Raw genomic sequence first — 25,309 nt, forward strand, 5'->3', positions numbered from 1 at the left:
TTTTCATCATTTAATGATATTTGTAGAACATTCATAATCATTGATTTCTAAATACAATATAAAAAATACATTTCATGAGATTGTGCAAAATAATAAATACAACAATTTGTCTGTTAAATGCTACAACATATAGAAAATGTCATTCAAATGTCCAGAAATGGTAGTCTGGTTATACCTGAGGTTTGGATTTTCAACAATTTTAGAACATTTTCAATGTTAAGTAATATCTTCTTTAACCATAGCTTTCTTGTTCCTGTAACATTCATACAAATACCATTTTGGTATTATGGGTATCAATCAATACATTAACAACCTTTCATCACGAATTAAAGAGATGGAAAAATTGCAATGAAAAAGAAACCCAACAACAAAATATAACAAACAAAGACTTAATTAACAATAGCTTATCTTTCAATAAGTTTACTAGGAATCATTTCCATAAAAAGATGTCTTCCATATTTTTCAAAAAGTGTGTGTAAAACATGAAGATGTTTAAAAACTGTTTAGGCAAATTCATTCACACATTTCTAGACTTTAGGTTTAGATCTTGCTATAGCGTATAAACAATTATATATTATCCAAGATCATATCTTGACCTCTTCATGATTTTTTGTGTCATTCGGCTGCATTCTCGTTGATTCTTAATTGTCAAGTAATATGCACTTAAAATGCTTAAGAAGTATATTAAATATAAATTATCACAAATACAGACAAATACTCTAACTGGCATCATTTTGGTGAAAGTGTATTATTTGTTTGTGATCTACTGTGGAATCACTATTATTCATGAGATATAAATGTTTGTGGATTGAGTGGGTAAAGGTAACATGTTGACATATTTCCTTGCATATTGTAATTAAAACAATGATAGTCATATCAAAGTAATTTTAGTCATCACTTAATTTCCTTCAAATACTGATCCATATCTGGGACGTCCTTCACAATAAAATCCAACAACATCTGTCCATAGGCCTTGCCCTGAAATAATATACAAGAGTATTTATATGACAAGATTAAAAATAAAGTTAATTAAGGGGAGTAACTCTACCTTATTTCATTGAGATCTAACTGGCATCATTTTGGTGAAAGTGTATTATTTGTTTGTGATCTACTGTGGAATCACTATTATTCATGAGATATAAATGTTTGTGGATTGAGTGGGTAAAGGTAAGCCACTAATTCAAATATTTAAAAAAAGACTTAAATTTTCTTTTATGTTTTAATGCAGACTTTGCTAAAACCAAGAAATCTAATATTCATGAAAATACAGTTTTTAATTATTCTAAGAAAATTGCTATCCACCAAAATAACTGAATCCAAAGAAATAAGTTTCAACCTGTTATTTTGAATAAGTATAATTACCTGAGGGTCACTTCGTAGGGATGCAACACCACCTCCTCCTAACGATTCAGGTAAGACAAAATTCATTCCATGTATACCAGGAACGTAGTATCTACGAAGTAATAAAAATACTTTATATCCAAGTATTAAAAAAAATAAATAATTAGGAACTAACCCTTCCAGGACACCTGAGATCACCGCTAGTTTTTGATGTGATTTGTGTTGCTGTATTTAGTTGTTTTTGTTTGTCTTATGATCTATTGTTTGTTTGTTTGTCTGTTTTTGTTTTTGTTTCTTTGTAAGTAATGGCGTTGTCAGTTTATGTTCAACTTATGAGTTTGAATATCCCTCTAGTATCTTTGGCTTCACTTTTATAACAACTTCTTTTCAGCATTTTTAAAAAGACGATTTATTTTTCACATTTTGAGACATATTAATGAATTGGTTATTATACACCATTGAAGTATTGAAGGTGGAGGTTAAGTGAAACCCATAAATGATTATATATAAATAGTTCTTAATTTATGCATATTTACTCTATATTTAAGAAAACAAATAATCATCAGGGCAAAAATAGTCTTGTGAATACTCAATTCATTAAAGTTAATTGCCTTTACCACTGTTTTCAATTATCAAAAATTTTAATTTAAAAAATATTGTAAATTCCAGCATTTTTGGCACTTTAAGGGACCATCTATAATCATACTTTTTTCTTACAATTTTACCTCTTTTTTCAATTTTCAAATTTCACAAATGACTTTTTGTGAAAGCTGACAGATATAAAGCTATGACTAATGTGGAATTCAAATGACTGACCTTTGTACAGAAGCATTACTTGGATTGTCAAATAAATGTGAAAAGTATTTCTGGACAGCTTCTGATGTTAACTGCTGCCTTAGGTATGGTAATATGGCTGGGTGTCTGGCTATCACTCCTAAAACAAAAATAAAAAATGTATGATAGCTGTAACTGCTGTCTTAGGTATGGTAATATAGCCGGGTGTCTAGCTATCACTCCTAAAACAAAGATGAAAGGTTTAAACCTATAACATAGACAAAAGGTACAACATATTGTAGTTGATGTCTGAAGAGCATCTCTGAACATAACAAATTTATGTGAGTAGTTTACTATACTATTTGTATCACTGATTACCTATATTTCACATATTTTTATCTTGATTACCTATATTACACATATTTCCTTTATCTCCACTCCTTGTGTAAGCCAGGTCTTCTAATCTGTATGACTTGTTCCCTGTCTGTACTATAACTTCATCCACTACATGCTGTTCCTTTGCCTTTGGATACTCAGCTACTGGAATTTCCTGAGGTTCAAATTTTTCAACATGGTTGCCATTTAGGGAGATATCTATCTATAAAAAATGAAACATTTCTGTACATACACATACTAAACCACTGATTAGGATTAAAAAAAATGTTTTTAAAAAAGACGATATTTCTGGCTAGCTATTGTAGAAGACTGTATTTCTGTCTAGCTATTGTAGAAGATGGTATTTCTGTCTAGATATTGTAGTAGACAGTATTTTTGTCTAGCTATTGTAGAAGACAGTATTTCTGTCTAGCTATTGTAGAAGACAGTATTTCTGTTTAGCTATTGTAGAAGACAGTATTTCTGTCTAGCTATTGTAAAAGATGGTATTTCTGTCTGGCTATTGTAGAAGACAGTATTTCTGTCTGGCTATTGTAGAAGACAGTATTTCTGTCTGGCTATTGTTGAAGAAGGTATTTCTGTCTAGTTATTGTAGAAGACGGTATTTCTGTCTGGCTATTGTAGAAGACAGTATTTCTGTCTAGCTATTATAAAAGACAGTATTTCTGTCTAGCTATTGTAGAAGAAGGTATTTCTGTCTAGCTATTGTAGAAGAAGGTATTTCTGTCTAGCTATTGTTGAAGAAGGTATTTCTGTCTAGCTATTGTAGAAGACAGTATTTCTGTCTAGCTATTGTAGAAGACAGTATTTCTGTCTAGCTATTGTAGAAGAAGGTATTTCTGTCTAGCTATTGTTGAAGAAGGTATTTCTGTCTAGCTATTGTAGAAGACAGTATTTCTGTCTAGCTATTGTAGAAGACAGTACTTCTGTCTAGCTATTGTAGAAGACACTATTTCTGTCTAGCTATTGTAGAAGATGGTATTTCTGTCTAGCTATTATACTGAAATTTTAAAATAATTTGTATCTTTATACAAAAAAATTTAGAAAAAAAGTCACCACACAATAAGTGTGGAGTTTAAAAAGGGAAATCTTCCACTTTGTTGTTCCAAATGGTTTACCAGTATCTAAATTTAAAATTACAAATGCCATATATGCAAATTGCAATCTCTATAGAGATTGAGAAAGGGATGAAAACAGGTTCATTATCTTTTAAAGATAGATTTTACTTGCATACCTCAATATCCTTTTTAGGGTACATGAAGGAAAACAGTCTCAATATTGGTGATCTGTAAAAGAAAAACAACTGAAGTTTGTTTTAGAAACAAGTTTATCAGTACAAATTTTTCAGATATTTTTGTTTATGAAACGAGTTCAACTAATGTACACAAAATATTTTTTTATATTCCATATTTTTTTCATAAATATACATGTACTACTTTCCAGTATATTCACATTTTTGTCTGGACCCTATTTGGTGATGTTACATCTTTCAGTGAGGTGAGAGTTTATTTTTTCGTCTGTGTTGGTGGCCTATCTGTTGTAAGTTACCACAATAAATTGAAATGTATCTTTCATCAGAACTTTTGATTGACTAAAAGCAATTATGAGTCAATCCAACATCAAAAAGTATTCCTAAAAAAAATTCATTGTTGTACATAAATACATTATTATAAGATTTAAATGCTTCTTTTTCTTTTTTTAAAGGATTATAAAAGTGCTGATTATGCAGACTTTCTTAAAATGTGCTTCGGTCAACGCTTTTACACTCCAATAAAAATTACAAATAGGCATGTAACTCTTAAATAAAGCACATTGAAAACCATATTACATAACTTACACTCTAGGTCTTCCTCCAACCAGGCCTGTAAGTCCTGGAGCTATTATAATAAAGAATATATATGCAGTTTAACAACAAATCATTGAAAAATATATCTATTGAGGTTAACAGCAATCACTTAAAATCAAAAATCTGTTTTTGTTTTTAGTTTAAAACAAAAAGTAACTAAAAGGTATAACAGAGCTTGGTACACTTAAAATAGATGCTTTTAATAATGTTTTTATCAACTTATAAAAAAATTAAAACAGACATGCTACCCGCTCTTTTTGTACAAAATATTCAGCCACTGATGAAAAGCATACATGTTCTGCATAATAAGCAGAAAGGCATCACAATTTTTAACATGAAACTCTCTTACAGATATAAGCTTTATCTTATCTTAAATATAAACTGGTTTCCAATTATGTGAGTGACCTACCCATGCCAGTACCAGCTGGAGCTATTTCTTTTGAAAAGAACTCTAAAGCTTTTTTCTGATGATGATGGACAGCTAACCACAAGACTGATTCCCTGCTGCCCTGAAAGAAAAGTTTTTTTTTTTACAAACAAATTTCATTCAGTAACAGTTTAACTTCAGAAAAGTTGAACCTTTGATAAACTGCAGTGTTTTTTCGTAAAGTCTCATGTTTTAGAAGTTTTCAATGATTTTAATATGAACTCATCACAGATACTAGGACTCAAATTATGTATGCCAGATTCAATTTTGTTTGCAAGACTCATCAGAGATGCTCAAATCCAAAAATTTAAAAAGGCCAAATAAAGTAAAAAGTTACAAAGAGCATTGAAGACCATAAAAAAAACATATTTGATTATGATGCATGTATATGAGGGTCTAGATTAGGAAATTGAAGTCACTAGCCAAAACCAAGTATCTAGATTGGGGTCTTCATTTCTATTTTTTAATTGGCTATTTTTAGTGGATTTGGTGAACCAAATTAAAATGTTTAACAAAGTACCAATTTTCTCTAGGTTAGTTTAAGCAATCCACTTAAGTTAATAAATCCAGTATTTACATGAGGTAAATTAGTCATTGGTCCATAGCTCTGCTCTGCACCCAAAACTTCAACATGCACTCTAGAGAAATCTTCTAAATTCAACTGCTTGAATATTCTTCTACATCTGTAAATAAATAACTATTACAGATAACACATATTCATTCAGAGGTTTTGGTTCAAACTAAATATTCAAGTATGTGTAGTCAAGCACAAATGATCCACAGTCAGTCTTTCACTCTAAAATTTAAATTGCCAGGCAGGAATTTAGGAAAGCACAACAAGAAGAAATTAGAGAAAAACTGGATTTTGTGATGTTTGCTTACTTTCTGTCATGTTTGTTCTTCGGATTGAAGATGTTGCCATTATTTCTTTTCAAATAAAAGTATTGTAAAAATTTAACTAATCCATATCAATATGCCAATTTTATCTTTAAAACAAGAATGTGTCCATAGTACACAGATGCCCCATCAGCACTATCATTTTCTATGTTCAGTTGACCATGAAATTGGGGTAAAAACTCTAATTTGGCATTAAAATTAGAAAGATCATATCATAGGGAACATGTGTACTATTTTTCAAGTTGATTGGACTTCAACTTCATCAAAAACTACCTCGATCAAAAACTTTAACCAAAAACTTTAACCTGAAGTAGGACAGGCGGACGAACGGACAGACAGATTAGAAAACATAATGCCCATAAATGGGGCATAAAAATGGGCCCTTATAAAACTTGTTCTTTATAATCTTTTAACATCAACTTTGTTGTTACTTTAAGTCTCTTCACCTTTTAATAATTTGATCTGCTGTTTTCTCTCCTTTTTGTTTGGTATTAGGACCTCTTATGATTGCCACAGCTGTAGATCGGTAACCATCTGCATAAGTTGCACTTGACTGAAAATAAAAAGAAACATAATGATGGTTGTATGACCTATAGTTTGTAACTATTATGTCATTTGGTCTCTGGTGGAGAGTTGTGATATTGACAATCATACCACAACACCTTATTTTCATATTTTTTTAATTTATTTTTTTTGGAATTTTACATTTTTTAGATATACATAAAGTACCGGTACCTTATTTTCTTTTTAAAGCTATATGTTATCAGTGGTATCTATAGCCTCTGTACCTTTTAAAAAGACTTATCAATGTGCTCAATAATACCCTGAAAAACAACTTTGTAAGCACAAAAGACTGGACAAACTAAAATGTCTACTCTTGCATACTGGCTGTATAAGTATCAGTTTTGGGGTGATGATGGAATGAATTGATTTCAGACTTACTTATGCCATCTTATCAGTTCATATACAAAAATCTGGATTCAGAATATTTTGTGTTGTCATCTGCTTGACCACAATACTTTTTTCATCATCTTGAAGTTAAATCGTTGGTCCCAGTGTGTGTGCATTTAGCTCACATGTGTCTTACCTTATACTGACTAGTAGGTGGTTTTCCTTTAGCTCCTGTTACAAACACTGCAGCTTCATCAGTTCCTGCTATCAAACAAAATAAAAAAATAACTTTAAAGAAATCAAACTGGTTATTGTCTGCTTCAAAAAGTTTAAAATATAAGCATTAAAATATCTCTCAACCACTAGTTAACATGATATTTTATGTAAACTTAAATTCAGACCACATCAATCATCAACACCAAACACCTTCCAATAAAATGTCTGAACAAACAAAACAGAGTCCAGATAATCTGACTTAGTACTGAATGAACAACATGTACAAGAAAAAGTTTCCATATAGTAATCTAATGATTTTGAAAGACGGCACAAATATTGGTTCATATACAAGGACATTAAAATGTTAATATAATATGGACCATAATTTGGTATTGGGACCGTTTCCGATAACTATAGAAAAGTGATAAAATATTGTATTTTGGTGAGAAAAGTTGTTGCTCCACCATCAAATGCTATTATTTCTATTAAAATAAAAGTGCTTTCTACTCTCCCCTAGAGAGAATTTGAAATAAACAAATGTTTCAGATTATCTGGCCGCTTTTCTGTGTCGTTTCTTAGCGTTATTTTCACTTCCGAAGTGCGTAACTCTGGCCAATTTAAAGATAATCGTTGCCTGCAAAATAGTAACTTTTTCTTTCAAATAATAAAGAACATCGACCAATAAGAATAGTCAGATAACATGTGACTAACATGTGATCATGCGCTTACGGCCGGATATATGAAATACTAGGTCAAAACATTGTTTTTGTTTCCAAAAGGATGTTAGCAAGCATATTCTGTAGACTTGTTTCATATTGTTTAAAAAAAAACGAAAAAGACAATTTTCAAAGAGATCGCATCGTGGATCTATTATTTTTCCTATGTGCATAATGTTACATACGATCTTGAGTGAAAATAAATGCCCAATGACTTGACAAAATCGATTTCAGATTCGACGGACGTTATAACACACTTTGTTTCCAGATAACGATGTAAAGGGTCCTTAGAAAATTCAATCGACATTACGTCTCTTATCATTGTGCAGATGCTCGTTGAATTGATTTTGCTTCAGCAGTAAATATTACTGGATATTTTAGGTGAATAAAGATAATTTAATTAAAAATACATGTTAATATACCGTTACACTTGGAATGTACAAAGTTGGTATATTATAATCCTGGTACCTTTGATAACTATTGTCACAATTTATATAATTTTTTTTTTTTTAATCATGTTCTGCAAACACTTTTCAGAAATTCAATAAACTTGTCAATGGATAAGTAAACTTTTACCATGCATGACTTGAAAGGAAGTTCTTTATTGATTTTAGCCCACTAAAGTAGGTTAAAATGTGGAAACCATGTAGATGGTGTAAAGGTCACAAATATCACATGATGTCTATTTTAAGATTTTAATTCCAAGTTAAAAGTTTTTTTACTTTACTGGATTTATAGGATTTTGACATTGCCAATGATTTGGAATAAATTGTATATAAAACTGGAATTTCAAAACCAATATAAAAACATTTTTTTGGCTAAAACATCAAGATACAACAATTATGGTATCCTGTATGAATAAAGAAAATATGGAAATTTCTGAATAAATTGTACTAATTATTTTCAAAACAAGTACATATTTAGGAGTTTTATAATACTGCTACATTTCAGATGGGTTTTAAGAAAAAGTATACTGTTCAGATTATTTTAAGCAGATTTTTCAATAAAATGAAACTAAAACTAGATGTGTCAAAAGGCCCAATCCCAAAAAGTTGAAAAACCTGCAATTTCAATAACACATGTGGACACAAACATGATGATAGTCTCATTGATATGTTCATAATTATAAATTAACTGTTAACAAAACTCAGCTCAAAATGTGGAGACCTATAGAAAAAAAGTCTGTATAACTGTGATTTTCAACAATTTTCAAAGTTGTAAGCCCTTAATTCTGGCAAAAATTAATGGAGAGGAACAAAACTTAAACTTGATCTGTAACTCATCATGGTTACCTCACATATCAAAAATCAGCCCAATATCTGAAAGTGTTTAGAAAAAAAGTCTGTATAACTGTTATTTTCAACAATTTATCGAAGTCCAAAGCCCGTAATTTCGGCAAAAATTAGTGAAGCGGAACAAAACTTACAGTTGCCCTGTATCTCATCATGGTTACCTCACATACCAAAAATCAGCCCAATATCTGATGGCGTTTAGAAAAAAAGTCTGTATAACTGTGATTTTCAACAATTTTCAAAGTCATGAAAGTTGTAAACCCTTAATTTTGGCAAAAATTAATGGAGAGGAACAAAACTTAAACTTGATCTGTAACTCATCATGGTTAACTCACAAACCAAAAATCAGCCCAATATCTGAAGTTGTTTAGAAAAAAACTCCGTACAATGGTTTGTTGTGGAATGACAGAATTTCGGAAAGACGAAATTTTGGAATTTCGGACAAGGGTAAAACTATATGGCACCGACCGGGCCATAAAAATGTTTTCGGTTTCTTATGGTTTCCTGTCGATTTAAAAAAACTTGAATTAAACATTGAAAATAGATTTTAAATATTAACATGAAAAAAGTAACACCAGTAATGGTGTTCATTTATGACTTTTGAAATATATTTTGTAAAATAAAGAAAATAAAGTTTGGTGTCCTGTCACGTAACATGATTAAATGGTGAATCAAAATGTATTATTTTTTTCTCGAAAAACCCACTTGTTCCATTAATACTATTCTAAAACCAACACAACCCACAGAATAAAAGTTAAAGTTTTAGAAATTACAAAAAAGGATACAAAAAGAAACCAAAGGCTGAATACCATATTATGGTCCATATACCAGTAATTCTATTACCAGAAACAAAATTGTGCATGTAACTTACAGTTGATTTCATCTAATTGTACTTGTGTAAAATCACAGACAACGTCGGGCAGGAAATAATGTGCTGGATCACCAATCTCATATACCAACTGTTCACTAACGGTAGCTTCATTGATTAAACCGCCTGTTCCTTTTGGTTTAGTCACAATAAAATCTCCATTAGCACTGCACTCTACTACAGGAAAACCGATATGATCCCTGTAATAATTAAATTCATTAACCAGAGGCCCTTGGAACCTAATTATCACATAGAATCTCTTTTTTTTTAATATTTCTTAAATGTTCATTGAAAAATACTACATTTATCTATTAAAACAAAAAAATCAATCAAAATTCATTAAATATATTTATATTATATATATATATATAGAGTTCTACCAAACTGGTCTCTAATTGAGCTAAATTGCTTAATTTTTCATCATTTTACCAAAATGTTAAGAGTTCCCTTCAGGATTCATTTGGTTGAGAATTTAAAAGTTTTTACAAGGGGCATAACTCTTTTTAAGAAAAGTTGATCTTTCCACCATTTTATAACTTCCCAAGATATTGCTGATATTAGCCCCTATAGTGTACCCGTGAGAGCCCTAACGAGACCAGACTGTTTTCCATTCTGTGAATAATTTACTCACCAATCAGGGACTGTTTTCCAGTCTGTGAATATTCCTCCAGTTACTTGTGCACCACATTCTATCAGATGTCCGGCCAAACTGTAAGATTCAAATGTTGATTTTTTTATTGAAGTGTACTGGTAGTCATTTCATACTGACATCATATAATGCTATTGTCAATTTTCATATTACATAGAAGTTATGTCAAACACCTACTATCAATCAATCAATTTAAAAGATTGGTCTTGAGAGGCATCTGATGAAGAAATATTTGTCTTGCAAATTTAAAATTGATATTACAAGTTTAGAAATATGTTCTATATAGAAATACAAACCTGCCAGCAGCCAAGTGATCAAAATCATTCATATTCCATTGGAACTGTTAAAAAACAAATAAACAGTTGCATTATCCTGTGAGAATCCTTTCATCTACTAAGAAGCGCAAACTTTCATAGCAATTCTGTATTTGAAACATAACCATTATCAATCGAAATTGAAGTTGTGTTGGTGATACCAAGCTTGTCTGTTGTCAGTCAGAATTTGACAGTTAAAAATCCAGTTTTTCAGGAGCAGGCAAAATTGATATTTTCAACCATCATATCACCAATTAACAGTATAAATTAAAATCTTAAGTGTTGATGGCAAATCTGTGGTAGTCTCTTGTTCACATTTGTACACTTTGAAAATATTGTAGACTCTAGTGATTTGGAATTTGATTTATATTCAGATTTGTCTTTTGTAGAAAAACAATGTTGAACTCTAAATTTATATCTTGTTATTTTTTTTGGTGACATTGACATCATCTCCTTACATACAAAAAATATTTTTAACAACATCAAATAGTACCCATAAAAATATCTAACAACCTTAAATCAAAGGATAGTGAAGAGAGACTTTTAAAGTGTGTGATCACCTTACATTGTGCAGCAGAGGTCCAAGAACTAAAGCACTGTCCACACATCTGCCAGTGATAACAATATCGGCACCAAGGTCCAGAGCTCTAGCTATTGGTCCAGCTCTTCAAAAACAGAAAAGGTAATTTATATATTAGTAAACATGTAAGAGGCACAGTTCTAACTTTTGCTTTTTAAAATAAGCAGATGTGGTATAATTGCCAATGAGAAACTATACAACACATCCCAAATGATGTAGATGTTAGAATCTAAAGATCAGTCTACAGTCTTCAACAATGAGCAAAACATGGTAATTCCTAACAATATGATAGGTTTTGCCTCTTAGCCTTAATTTCATCTTGAGATAACATCATTAATAAGACTATGGTGATAACATACCTAAACCACAACTTTAATGTTCAGGGAACCAGTAAATATGGGTCAAAATGCTAATTTGACACAGATATTACTCAGTTCACTCCATAATCAACTTGCATACTAAGTGTCAAGATGATGTGAACACAAACTATAATTCATTAACAGAGAAAAGATCACTGGCAATGACAAATGAAACATAGCTGTGGACCTCTGAGAGAGTGAGACAGTCACTAAATTCATAATCAGGGACTTTTTCTTGGTGTATGTTTAACCTTGATAAAAGGTCGTCCTAGTATAAAATGGTGATTCTTGGTGAAATGAATGTTTGATTGGTGAGTAGTAAAGAAGATAAAATAATTTCTGAAAACTATGGATTTCAGCCATGTCTGTCATGTTTTTCTTTTATTTGTGTTTTAAGCAGAAATCAGGTTGTTTATTTCTCTTTTAAAAATTGTTTCACATTTTGTAATGCAGACCCTTTATTCCATAGTTAAAAATATGGATTTTGCTCATTGATTAAGGCTGTAATGTGACAGCGAGTGACCCTTTATTAGATAAATCCTTTGGTATCTGATGGAAAGTTGTCTCATTGGCAATCATTTATAACACTCCTCCTTCGTTCCCTTTATTAGATAAATCCTTTGGTCTTTGATGGAAAGTTGTCTCATTGGCAATCATTTATAACACTCCTCCTTCGTTCCCTTTATTAGATAAATCCTTTGGTCTTTGATGGAAAGTTGTCTCATTGGCAATCATTTATAACACTCCTCCTTCGTTCCCTTTGTTAGATAAATCCTTTGGTCTCTGATGGAAAGTTGTCTCATTGGCAATCATTTATAACACTCCTCCTTCGTTGTCCTCATTTTCATATTTAGAGAAAAAACATTACCCTTAACTGTAATGTATTTCACCAACTTACCCTAAATATGCATTCATACTGTGTACAGTTTTAGGGAATTGATCACCTGAATCCATATCAGTGATTGAACTGTTGATCAATTCTTTGCTCTGAAATAAGCAATAAATACTAAACAAAGGAAAAATGAAAAATCATACTAAATAATTCACTGTATTAAAACTTTTAAAATTGGTGGTCAATCAATATATAAAGCCTTGTTTCTTATGTTAATATATCAGCAGAATTTTTATAACATTATCAATATTTGTCACAAATTTTCACATAACATATTCTCTCCTAAATGGTTATTATACATAGGGGAAAATTCTACATTAGCCTTTAATTTTAAGTTGATCTTGTCGTCATTATGAACAGTATTAAAAAAGTTCTTCCTAAATTCTAAGGCCTACTTTCTAATGAATATTTTTTTGTATCCCTAGCAACATATTTTATACAACTATCATTTAATTGTGTCTGTTTTATACCTTAGGCATTAGGTCATCACCAGTAACAACAGCAATATTCATCTCGACACCAACTGAAGCACATATCTGTTTTAATGCATCAGCACAGGCCTGTGGATTTACACCACCAGCATTACTTATCACTTTTATACCTATGATATATATGAAGAATGTATACTGTCAAAATTCATTAAAGATATCAGGCTGTTATTAAACAACCAAATACATAGGGACTCATCAGTGTTGCTCCAATCAAACAATTGCAAGTCCAAATCAATTACTTAATTTATAAGTAAACCATTTAATTCTTTAGGCAGGTTGTATTTTTGCCAATTTGAGGGAGAGTCTGAAAGCAAAAGTAAACTGTTACCACAGAGATAAGTCTCACCTTTTTGTTACTTTGATTGTAAAATGCAAATGTTAAAATTAAAATAGCAATACTGTAACGTGTAAGTTATGCAAAAAAAGTCAAAGTCAATGAACCATGGCTAAATGTACAGGGTCCAAAAAATCTTATTGGCAATGAAATGACAGTCAATCTTTATTTGATATATATATAAAACAATACCTTTAGACTTGATATCTTTGATGAATGGTGCCATACAAATCTGTACAAAATCAGGTGCATACCCTAGATTCTACAATTAAATACATTAATACTGAATTACTTTATAGATTTGTGAAATATGCTGTTTATGTAATAATGTTGGTGATCAAAATGAAAAATACAACATATTTAACTGTCAATCTGCTACACAATATTGAAGCCATCACTGTATTTCTTTGGGAAAAAATAAATTATTAATTGGTGGGTTTTCAATGAAATATTAAGGTTGTACCTAACATCTTCACTTAGATTAATTTTGCTTGTTTAAATTTCATAAAATTTTGACAAGATATTAACTTTGACCCTTTGACAAAAATATAAAAATTTCAAAAAAATTGAACCAACTATTTTATCAGAAAAATTACACTGGTTATACAGCAGTTTCACTGATCATTGAGAAGCTCAATATTTACTTAACAACACCACATAATGAAAACGTTTAGCTTATTTTACAGAGTTATCTCCCTGTAGTGTTAGGTACCACCTTAAGTGAAGTCAATGTTATCATTCCATTACAAAAACATTCAATGTCATTAAAAATTTCTTTGCATTTGTGTGGGATGGCTGGTTTCATTACAATCATTTTGAAGATAACATATAGCCATCTTCATGACTTCAATCAACTCCATTATTCAATTATTCAGTATCTTTCAATCTATGATCTTAAAGTGACATGTAAATAAAATCTACTTACGGGATACTTATGTTTAGCTGAAATTAACAGCGACATTGTGATCTCTGACAGGTAATCAAACACCAGGTAATCTAACTTTGTACCATAGATCAATTGAGGAGCTAAAAAATACAACATAACATGTAAATTTAAAATTATAGAAAGTGTACCATAGATTAATTGAGGAGCTAAAAAATATAACATAAATTATAGAAAGTTTAACTTTGTACCATAGATCAATTGAGGAGCTAAAAAATACAACATAAATTATAGAAAGTCTAACTTTGTACCATAGATCAATTGAGGAGCTAAAAAATATAAAATTATTTATAGAAAGTATAACTTTGTACCATAGATCAATCGAGGAACTAAAATATATAACATAAAATTAAAATTATAGAAAGTCATATTTGTACCAAATAGATCAATTGAGGAGCTAAAAAATATAAAACTACTTATAGAAAGTCTAACTTTGTACCTTAGTATAGATCAATTGAGGAGCTAAAAAGTATTATTAACTATTAAAGAAAGTCTAACTTTGTACCATAGATAAATTGAGGAGCTAATAAACATAAATTAATCTTATAAAATAATAAATGAATCAACAAAATTTAACCAAACAGAGATTACAGATAATGTTTTATTCTCAAGCAAAATAGGATGTCAATACAAGCACATTTTTTAAATGGCTTCAAAAGAGAGGTGAAAGATACCATGAGTCTAAATTTAAAATGTCCTGGCAAAAAAAGAAAAACAAGAGCAAACAGCATACAAAACACTTAAGACTGTCAGAGAAACAAAACCAAAGATTGGTAGAAGGAATAAAAACAATTAAAAAATTTCTACATGAAAAACAAATATAACGGTAAGACAAAAAAAAGCACTGAATTAAGGGTACTCAAAGTTGCTGAAATGTAGTTCAAAGCCAACTTAGTCTTCAACTAGAGCAGTAAATAAAAAATATATTACCAGACTTAAGTATTAATCAGTACACATCCAATGGATTTAGTGTACAAATTCATAAACTCTAAGAAACACATCACCATACTACCAATACCATAGATGTAATACCCATTATTACATTTATGCTAATGTAACCTGAGAGCACAAATTTCATTACAAAATTGCCTCCACAGGGACTCAAACCCGGGACCTCTGTGTTACAAGGCAGCACGCTAACCGACTGAGCTAAAGAAGTACTTCCTTAGCTCAACCGCTTACGGCTGACTACAATGTAAGTAACTACTAAGTTTTTCTAAGGGCAGCAATCCTGTTACACTTCCCCCACCTCAAGAGTCATTATACTCTATAATGATGATATTTTCATCTTTTTTATATTTATATTTTAACCGTGGGTTATTATTGTTGGGCGCCAATGTAACCGGAGAGCACGAATTTCATTACAAAATTGCTTGTCTCCACCGGGACTCGAACCCGGGACCTCTGTGTTACAAGGCAGCGCGCTAACCGACTGAGCTAAAGAAGTACTTCCATAGCTCAACCGCTTACGGCTGACTAAGTATCTACTAAGTTTTTCTAAGGGAAGCAATCCTGTCACACTAATACTAATAGCAAATAATTATTTTGACCCAACATGTTATTGAATTAAAAATCTTGAAATTTCAATCTTGTTAGATTTATCTTTAACAATATTTCTATATTGTCTTGCTGTTTGCTAGGGAGGGGGAATCATTAATTAAAATTAAGTTTAAAAGTAATACTTGGGGCGATTTTATGGGACGAATTGACCTAATACAAACTTTGAACTCTTACCAGCCACAGCTGTATCCCCCCAAAAACCGCAGGCACATCCTATTCTGACTGTTTTGCCCTGCAGTATTTGGGAGGAAAATCTTAAGTGTGTTACTCGTATTTTTTGTGGTGCAATAAACTTCGAAATGGCACCCGAAATTCTCCTGAGGTGCCTGAACCCAGTCATGTTTGTTTTTGTATTGGCCCCCAAACCGGAAGTGGCTCATTCTTTCGCCAACGCATGCTCTGTACATCACATGATTAATTTATACATCAACTTGTCAATATGGACGACAGCTCAGACGTCAAAACAGAATTATTTCCTTTTGATCAAATCCCATACGTATAAACAAAATGTAGCTATATTTAGCAAACTCAATTATATATTTTATAGCTGATTGAAAATTTGAAAGATGGCTGAGATAGCCGAAACGGTGTATGGAACTAACGAGGAGGGCCATGTCATGTCAGAAAAGGTTTCAGCACTTGCCACGAATGTTTACAAAGAATTTGAAAGGATGATTAAAAAGTACGACGAAGATGTAGTCAAAGAGTTAATGCCATTAACTGTAGGTCTTTTAGAAGGTTTGGACCAGGCGCTGCAAGATAAACAAGAATCAGATGTAGAATTGGAACTCTTGAGAGATGATAATGAGCAGTTGTTGACACAGTATGAAAGGGAAAAACAGCTGCGAAAAGTAGCAGATCAGGTATTCACAAGAGACATCTTTTGCTTTAATGCGGAGTATAATAACAACCGATGCATGAGCACAAATAAATTAATCAGAAACCTTTAATCTCTACGACTTTGAATCCTCAAAACCCTCAATACTCATATCACACCTCAACCCCTGCTTTTATAGTTTATAGTTCAAATAATTATGATGTCTTGCAACATGTTTAACCCTGCCACATTATTTATGTATATGCCTGTCCCAAGTCAGGAGCCTGTAATTCAGTGGTTTTCGTTTGTTTATGTGTGACATATTTGTTTTTCGATCATTTTTTTACATAAATAAGGCCGTTAGTTTTCTTGTTTGAATTGTTTTACATTGTCTTATCGGTGCCTTTTATAGCTGACTATGCGGTATGGGCTTTGCTCATTGTTGAAGGCCGTACAGTGACCTATAGTTGTTAATGTCTGTGTCATTTTGGTCTTTTGTGGATAGTTGTCTCATTGGCAATCATACCACATCTTCTTTTTTATATTGCAAGATAAATTGTTTGGACTACCGCTGCATGTGTACGCTAAATTGATGCATTTCAGTTACAAAATAAGTTTGGCCACAGGCTGATTCAGTCACATTACCAATTTGACCATATTGATTATTCAATATGCAGACTGCAGTCACATTTTTTCATAATGGTCATACTGTAAACTATATTAAGTATATTTTACTAAATATTGTTTTGTAAACATGGTAAATGAATAAATATCATTGATCGAAAAAAGTGATTTTGTCATTTGATATTGACTACATTTTTTTTTTTTGGTGCATCTATAGTTGTGGAAGATAAGTACTTCTGTAACTAATTAATTTGGCCTCACAATTAATACTCTTATAATTTCTGGTAATCATGGTAATGAAAACACAATTTCCCTGGAGTTTAATTTGGTGCCTTATTTACATGACATTATTTTTGATTAAACAGAACAGTTTTGCATTGGTTTTATCACATACTGCCTTAGTGGTCCTGGCAACAAAATATACTTGCAGGCTTTATTTATGATATCTTTGTCAGATATATAGATTCAGTGCCATAATCATGATAATAGATTATGTGAATCAAAAGATTTCCGAACTCTGTGATTGAAGATAAGATTCATTGGATTGACGTAAATACTTTATAATTTTTCTTTTTCCATTTGAAGTCAAGTTACTTTTTTCTTTCATAATAATTTAACCTTAAATTTCACTCTACATAATAACATGCAAAATTGTAATTCCTAAGGGCCCCTTCTATAACCAAATGTCTTTGACTTTAATTTAAAATCTGGGTTTTCCCAATATAATTCCTCTGGTTAGGCAATTCTGATAATTTTGCATGTCTGTCAGAATGATTTCTCTTTTATCCTGCATTTTCAAGGGATCTGTCTTATATCCCATAAAGGTACATCCAGAAAAGATGCTTGTTACCAAAAGTTCTCTATTTTCTAAATTACATGAATTACTTGCATTTCTAGTCTTGATATCTTAAAAGTACATTTTTATACGACCGCAAATTTTGAAAAAATTTTCGTCGTATATTGCTATCACGTTGGCGTCGTCGTCGTCGTCGTCGTCGTCGTCCGGCGTCCGAATACTTTTAGTTTTCGCACTCTAACTTTAGTAAAAGTGAATGGAAATCTATGAAATTTTAACACAAGGTTTATGACCACAAAAGGAAGGTTGGTATTGATTTTGGGAGTTTTGGTCCCAACATTTTAGGAATTAGGGGCCAAAAAGGGCCCAAATAAGCATTTTCTTGGTTTTCGCACTATAACTTTAGTTTAAGTTAATAGAAATCTATGAAATTTTGACACAAGGTTTATGACCACAAAAGAACGGTTGGGATTGATTTTGGGAGTTTTGGTCTCAACAGTTTAGGAATTAGGGGCCAAAAAAGGGCCCAAATAAGCATTATTCTTGGTTTTCGCACTATAACATTAGTTTAAGTAAATAGAAATCAATGAAATTTAAACACAATGTTAATGACTACAAAAGGAAGGTTGGTATTGATTTTGGGAGTTTAGGTCCCAACAGTTTAGGAATTAGGGGCCAAAAAGGGACCCAAATAAGCATTTTTCTTGGTTTTCGCACCATAACGTTAGTATAAGTAAATAGAAATCTATGAAATTTAAACACAAGGTTTATGACCATAAAAGAAAGGTTGGGTTTGATTTTGGGAGTTTTGGTCCCAACATAATAAGGGGCCCAAAGGGTCCAAAATTAAACTTTTGTTTGATTTCATCAAAATTGAATAATTGGGGTTCTTTGATATGCCGAATCTACCTGTCATGACTGTGTATGTAGATTCTTAACTTTTGGTCCCGTTTCAAATTGGTCTACATTAAGGTCCAAAGGGTCCAAAATTAAACTTAGTTTGATTTTGACAAAAAATGAATCAGTTAGGTTCTTTGATATGCTGAATCTAAAAATGTACTTAGATTCTTGATTATTGGCCCAGTTTTCAAGTTGGTCCAAATCGGGGTCCAAAATTAAACTTTGTTTGATTTCATCAAAAATTGAATAAATGGGGTTCTTTGATATACCAAATCTAACTGTGTATGTAGATTCTTCATTTTTGGTCCTGTTTTCAAATTGGTCTACACTAAAGTCCAAAGGGTCCAAAATTAAACTTAGTCTGATTTTAACAAAAATTGAAATCTTGAAGTTCTTTGATATGCTGAATTCAAAAATGTACTTAGATTTTTTATTATGGGCCCAGTTTTCAAGTTGATCCAAATCAGGATCTAAAATTATTATATTAAGTATTGTGCAATAGCAAGTCTTTTCAATTGCACAGTATTGCGCAATGGCAAGAAATATCTAATTGCACAATATTGTGAAATATCAAAAAAAAAATTAATTAGAGTTATCTTTCTTTGTCCAGAATAGTAAGCAAGAAATATCTAATTGCAAAATATTGTGCAATAGCAAGATTTTTTTTTAATTGGAGTTATCTTTCTTTGTCCAGAATCAACTTAAATCTTTGTTATATACAATATACAATGTATATTCACTTTTTACTACCAACTGATAAATTAAAATAATCTTTACCATTCAGTGATAACAAGCAGTTTTTTTACATCTTAATATTTTATGATGTATTTAAATGAGTAGTTATTGTTGCAAACTCCATTAGAAATTTTAATTGAGATTAGTTTTGGAATAAGGGAAAGGGGGATGTGATTAAAAAAATTGGGTTCAATTTTTCTCATTTGAAATTTCATAAATAAAAAAGAAAATTTCTTGAAAACTTCAAACATTTTTTTGAGAGGATTAATATTCAACAGCATAGTGAATTGCTCTAAGAGAAACAAAAATTTTAAGTTCATTAGAACACATTCATTCTGTGTCAGAAACCTATGCTGTGTCAACTATTTAATCACAATCCAAATTTAGAGCTGAATCCAGCTTGAATGTTGTGTCCATACTTGCCCTAACCGTTCAGGGTTCAACTTCTGCGGTCGTATAAAGCTACGCCCTGCGGAGCATCTGGTTTTAAATGGGATTTAATAAGTTTCCAAGTTATTTCTGTATAGTCCTACATGTATAATTTTGTTTCTATATTTAATTTATTTAGTATGCATGTCATGTACAATGTATGTGTCATAAAATTAAAGTTATTAAGACTGACCCTTTTTGTCACTTAATTAATTTAATCTGGGACTTAATTTAATTATCTTTGTACAAAATGGATCAAATATACAAATATAATATACTCCTAACATGGGGCATTGACTAATTAATCAACATTATTGATGGGTCAGTGCCCTATTTTCTCAAATCTGAAAATTAATTGTTGTTAAAACAACTTTTCACAGATCTTTAGTAGATTAAACATGTTAAATAGAAGAACATATTTATTTACACTGTAGCTACTACTCAAGCTTATCAAAAATTGAATATTTATCATGCATGTATAGACATAGTATGTAAGATCTGTAAATACTGCACATCTTTCAAGTTTGATACTGAAATATGTTATGCCCAGTGTTTATTAACTTCTTCCATGTTGCAATGAGAAAAAAAATCTTATTATATGGGAGTAATTTTGTACATGTATGTACAAACATAATAATTAAAGAAGCTAAATCATTGCACGACAGAATGAGATCAGACGAAAAAGTACTTCATATTACTTTCAACATGTTAACTACATGTACTTGTCATTAAAAAAAAAATACTCAATTAGTTTACAAATTTCACTCTACATAATAACATGCAAAATTGTAATTCCTAAGGACCCCTTCTATAACCCAATCAATGTCTTTGACTTTAATTAAAAATCTGGGTTTCCCCAATATAAGTCCTCTGGTTAGGCAATTCTGATAATTTTGCATGTTTGTCAGAATGATGTGTCTATTATCCTGCATTTTCAAGGGATCTGTCATATATCCCATAAAGGAACATCCAGAAAAAATGCTTGTTACCAAAAGTTCTCTATTTCCTAAATTACTTGCATTTCAAGTCTTGTAAATCTGTCCCTACATAAATAAGAAAATCCAATATAATATGCAGAGCTTGTCATATAAACTTGTTATGTTTTTTTACATTGTGTAGATATATGTTTTAAAAAAAATGGAATTTATATGAACAATGATGAATGAAATGGTCAAATTTTCATCATGCAAATTGCAATATTTAGAACAGGATGTTGAATAATAATTCTATTACATGTATTATGCTAAATTGCAGACTGTTAATACAATAATATACACATGATGTATGCATTTAATGAACTGATTATTTTTTTTCCAGAAATATTTGGAAATGGAAGATTCTGTTGAAGGAGAAAAGAAAGAGCTTCAAGAAAAAATAGAAAGTTTAGAATCAATTGTCAGAATGTTAGAACTGAAAGCTAAAAATTCTTCTGATCATGGTAAAGTAACTCTTATATATGTTGTTATTATACTACTTTATATAAATGATAGGGAAAATGAAAATAGTTTAACAGGAAAAAGGAAGGAATACAAAACAAAAATTCAACACATTATACAGGTATACAGAAACTATTTTTCATCTGAAGTAGAAAGTGATTCAAGAAGAGTTTTCAAGACACTAAATTATGTAATACAATTATAAAGCAATTTGAATAAAAGTTATAACTATTGTTTGGTACAGATTCAAGAATAGAATCTTTATTGTACCAGTTATATTTATCCTTTAGCATAATGGCATTTACTCAACAACAGTAAGTGACATTGAAAATTCACTCAAAGAAAAACAATTTAAGCAGACAAAATCAGATAAATTATTATTATCAGGATTAAATTTCAAACATTAACTCAAACATTTTAATAAGTTAATAATTGAAAAATCTAGTGAATAAGCCTTTGATGTTGTTTTATTATGTTTATACAAGGATATATTATTCAGAATTCTATAAACTCAAATTTGTCCAAATGATATGATACATGTAGTTTGAATTGATTGCAATTGGAGGATGATGTTCTAAGGAGGTTGTCTTGTTTTACTTTTTAGCTCTTCAGACTGGAGGATATAAATATATTTCTTGATTTGAATATGGTAAAATTTTGATTAATATATTCTATCTATAGACATGATAGAAGAACAAGATAATATAATCATTTAAAAAAAAACTGCAATGTTGGATCACTGCTTATAGCATCATCTATTTTATCAATTTATTTCAGTTTCAAGACTAGAAGAAAAAGAAGCTGATCTTAAAAAAGATTACAACAAACTCCATGAACGATACACAGAGGTAAGGCATAAAATACTACATGCTGTTGGGACTATTAGGGTTAAAATTGTTGCTTCTTGGTGTCAGCATTTATTTAGAAAGCAAATTATTTCTGAATGATACTTGTGCTATATTGAGCTACTTAGAATTTGACAAACAGATATCCATTATCCATGTTGACAACAACTTTACCACTTTAGAAATGTTTGAAAGAAACAGCAACAGATTTTTTTTTACTGACTCTTTTTACACTACATTCACTAGGAAAGATTGAATTGAGAATCAATGGCACAGGGGGTGGATTTCCTCTTGTTACTTTGCAACTGGTAAATCTAAAGCTTATGTTGTGAGTTAAACTAGTTTTGTTACTTGGAGTATCATGAGTATATAAAGGGATGCATCAAACATCTTTTATTTGCAGTTATTTAGAACACATATGGATTATATGGAGAGAACCAAGATCTTGTTAGGTACAGATAGACCAGAACTTTCAAATAGCCCAAGAAATAAGTAAGTACTAAAACTATATTTCTATCTGTTACATTGTGGATTCTATTTGGTACAAGTTAACATAATTGCATCGTCGTGATATAAAGATATTTCTATGTATGTTTATATGTTTATTTTATTCAACAAAATTTGTTCTCTAGTCCAGTATTTTAGTGAAGGGTCTCTTTATTTGTTTTACCAGAAATCCAAGGTACAACATGTAACATCTAAATTAAATTGTTATATATCATTTTCAATCATGAAATAAACAAAGTATATATGTATCTATAGGTTATTGCACAAGCTTACGAGTGCAATATATGTTCTACGAGGGACAACATTCCCCAATATTTATGCAATAATCCTTTTATTGTATAGCAATATAATATTTGAAAGTAAAAATTAGTTTAAACTAAGATTTAAACGTTGATGACGTCATGAATTTTGAAGATTTATTGCACTAGTGCAATATTAGAATTTATTGCACGCTAACTTTTGGTTACGTTCTGTGGGAAATATTATATTGCTATACAATAATATATTTTATAGATATGTATCATATAGCTTCTTTGGTTAAAACAGCTTCCCAAGTTCAATGTATTGTTAACCATCTTGAACGAAATCATTAAAACTTAGATTAAATTTTTGTTTTGCCTTTATACATTTTGAATATATGTGACTGCAAAAAAATATACTTGTATTTAAATCCTTTGCAATTTGCATATATTTTAAAGGGGATTCAACTTGCCAAACTTGCGACCAGTAAGTATGTTTCTGCCTGGTCAGTCAGCCACAACCGTGCGATCTCTCAGTAGTCCTACACAAAGTATAGACATCAATTCACCAAGGAGTACCGCTGACTCTACTGTTAGTCTGAAAAGTGAACTGGCAGATTTAGAATCTCCAGAAATATCCAAAGAGAAGAAAGGAAAATTGAATCGTATATCTACATGTGATAAAGAACAGGTTACGGATCATGTGGAGGTGAAGGAAACATCCACGGGAATGAGTATGTATAATATGTACTGTTATTGTTGTTGTTGTTTTGCTTTCAAGTTAGCTGGATGTTAACTTCTTTTTGTTTCATAAATAATATCACAGAAATCAAGAAAAGCATTCTCTGAAAATCTTACAATTTCATAAAAAATCACTTTGATATTTTCTATTAGCATGTTTAGTTTCAGTATTTTTATGCAGATACCATATTTTTCTTATCAGGCAAAAAATATTTGTGATACAACATATGAAAGAAAAAAGTAACTTGACTTAAAATGGAAAAAGAAAAATTATAAAGTATTTATGTCAATCCAATAAATCTTATCTTCAATCACAGAGCTCAGAAATCTTTTGATTCACACAGCTACCTTTAATGATTATGTTTTAATCTAAAATTTAACTTTCTGCAGAAATGAGTAAGTAATTTTAAAACAAAACCCTGGAGTAATATTTATACCGCAATGCTTATATTTATTAATCTTATGTCTGAAAAATATGGGGATTTTTTGTTGAAAACTTTGTTTAAGTTACTGTTTTGTTAGTTAGACATACATATTTATTTAAAGATAGTTTAATGACAATTCTAATCTTTATTTGTGTTCACTTTTTTATACTGATATTGTTACTGACTAGATATACATTTGTTTTATTTTGGATAAATTTATCTTTTCTTCTGAGTTATTTCATATGTATGTTTAGCACTATTCCAGAAATAAATGTATATGAGGTAACAGAAGGCACAGTTCTATTTTACAGGAAATGAAGAAAATTGAATTGCTTATATCTGAGGCTGGATATTCAAAAACTGCCACCAAATTACATTTTTACTTGAAGTGTGCCATCTGACTACTCATACAATTATTACGGAAATCTTTCATATAGTTTCTTATCATATAGTTTGTTGTTCATATTATGTTTGCTTTGTTATCTTATTTTTCTGCATGTTTTTCTGCTTGTTATTTTATTAGAGATCGACGGGAAGGAGGAAACACAATCAGACACTCAGACTCCGATAGACAATTTGTTACAAAATGTGAAAAATGAAGAAAATTCACAGGAAAATTACATATCAGATCATATACATTCACAAAATTCTGGTGAACAATTAACTATTAATCAGGATAGTAGTACATTAGACAATTTAGAAACAACTAAGTTAGATAACTCTGACACAAACTTTGTGACACCTGAAAAAGATTCTCATGTTAAAAATGTTGTGACATCTACCCCTAATCCAAAACATAGAATACGTTGTGAAAGTATGGACGAACCAGAATTTGAAGAAGATAAGATATTTGGTAAGTTAGGTATAAAAGAAAATACCAAAATTGTGAACATGATGCTAATAAACCAAATTACATGACTTACTTAGCGTTTAGTAGACAATATTGTCTGTGTTTTATTTCTGGATATTTGTTTATACTGTTATGGGGGAAATTATTGTTAAATTAATGTTAAATATTTCACATTTAAA

General features: G+C 30.6%; 2 protein-coding genes across 26 annotated transcripts in view; one reads left to right on the forward strand and one right to left on the reverse strand.

Moving 5' to 3' along the window:
* Positions 1-825: 825 nt before the first annotated feature.
* On the reverse strand, positions 826-16,171 carry LOC139486157 (uncharacterized). Its single transcript, XM_071270930.1, has 19 exons — positions 15,961-16,171; positions 14,209-14,309; positions 13,476-13,545; positions 12,929-13,059; positions 12,465-12,553; positions 11,193-11,292; positions 10,610-10,653; positions 10,296-10,373; positions 9,668-9,864; positions 6,769-6,836; positions 6,128-6,234; positions 5,362-5,467; positions 4,767-4,866; positions 4,349-4,388; positions 3,746-3,797; positions 2,524-2,713; positions 2,158-2,275; positions 1,363-1,453; positions 826-978 (listed from the first exon to the last, which is right to left on the reverse strand). Exons 1-19 carry the CDS (start codon positions 16,124-16,126, stop codon positions 895-897), a joined length of 1,932 nt encoding a protein of 643 aa, XP_071127031.1. The 5' UTR covers positions 16,127-16,171; the 3' UTR covers positions 826-894.
* Positions 16,165-25,309, forward strand: part of LOC139486155 (C-Jun-amino-terminal kinase-interacting protein 4-like) — a 76,776-nt gene continuing 67,631 nt past the window's right edge. For 10 of the 25 annotated variants that reach the window (XR_011655488.1, XM_071270908.1, XM_071270904.1 and 7 more), the window contains exons 1-6: positions 16,188-16,649; positions 21,405-21,525; positions 22,301-22,371; positions 22,772-22,860; positions 23,574-23,848; positions 24,804-25,133. Coding sequence is in view for 24 of the 25 variants with exons in the window: in XM_071270908.1 (XP_071127009.1) it covers positions 16,353-16,649; positions 21,405-21,525; positions 22,301-22,371; positions 22,772-22,860; positions 23,574-23,848; positions 24,804-25,133 (1,183 nt within the window). In the remaining variant the exon portion in view is untranslated. Of the gene's footprint in view, positions 16,650-21,404; positions 21,526-22,300; positions 22,372-22,771; positions 22,861-23,573; positions 23,849-24,803; positions 25,134-25,309 lie in introns of all 25 variants that reach the window. The other 15 variants (XM_071270916.1, XM_071270922.1, XM_071270920.1 and 12 more) reach the window with 5 other exon arrangements.

Source organism: Mytilus edulis, chromosome 8 (assembly GCF_963676685.1).
Source record: "Mytilus edulis chromosome 8, xbMytEdul2.2, whole genome shotgun sequence".
Lineage (NCBI taxonomy): Eukaryota > Metazoa > Mollusca > Bivalvia > Mytilida > Mytilidae > Mytilus > Mytilus edulis.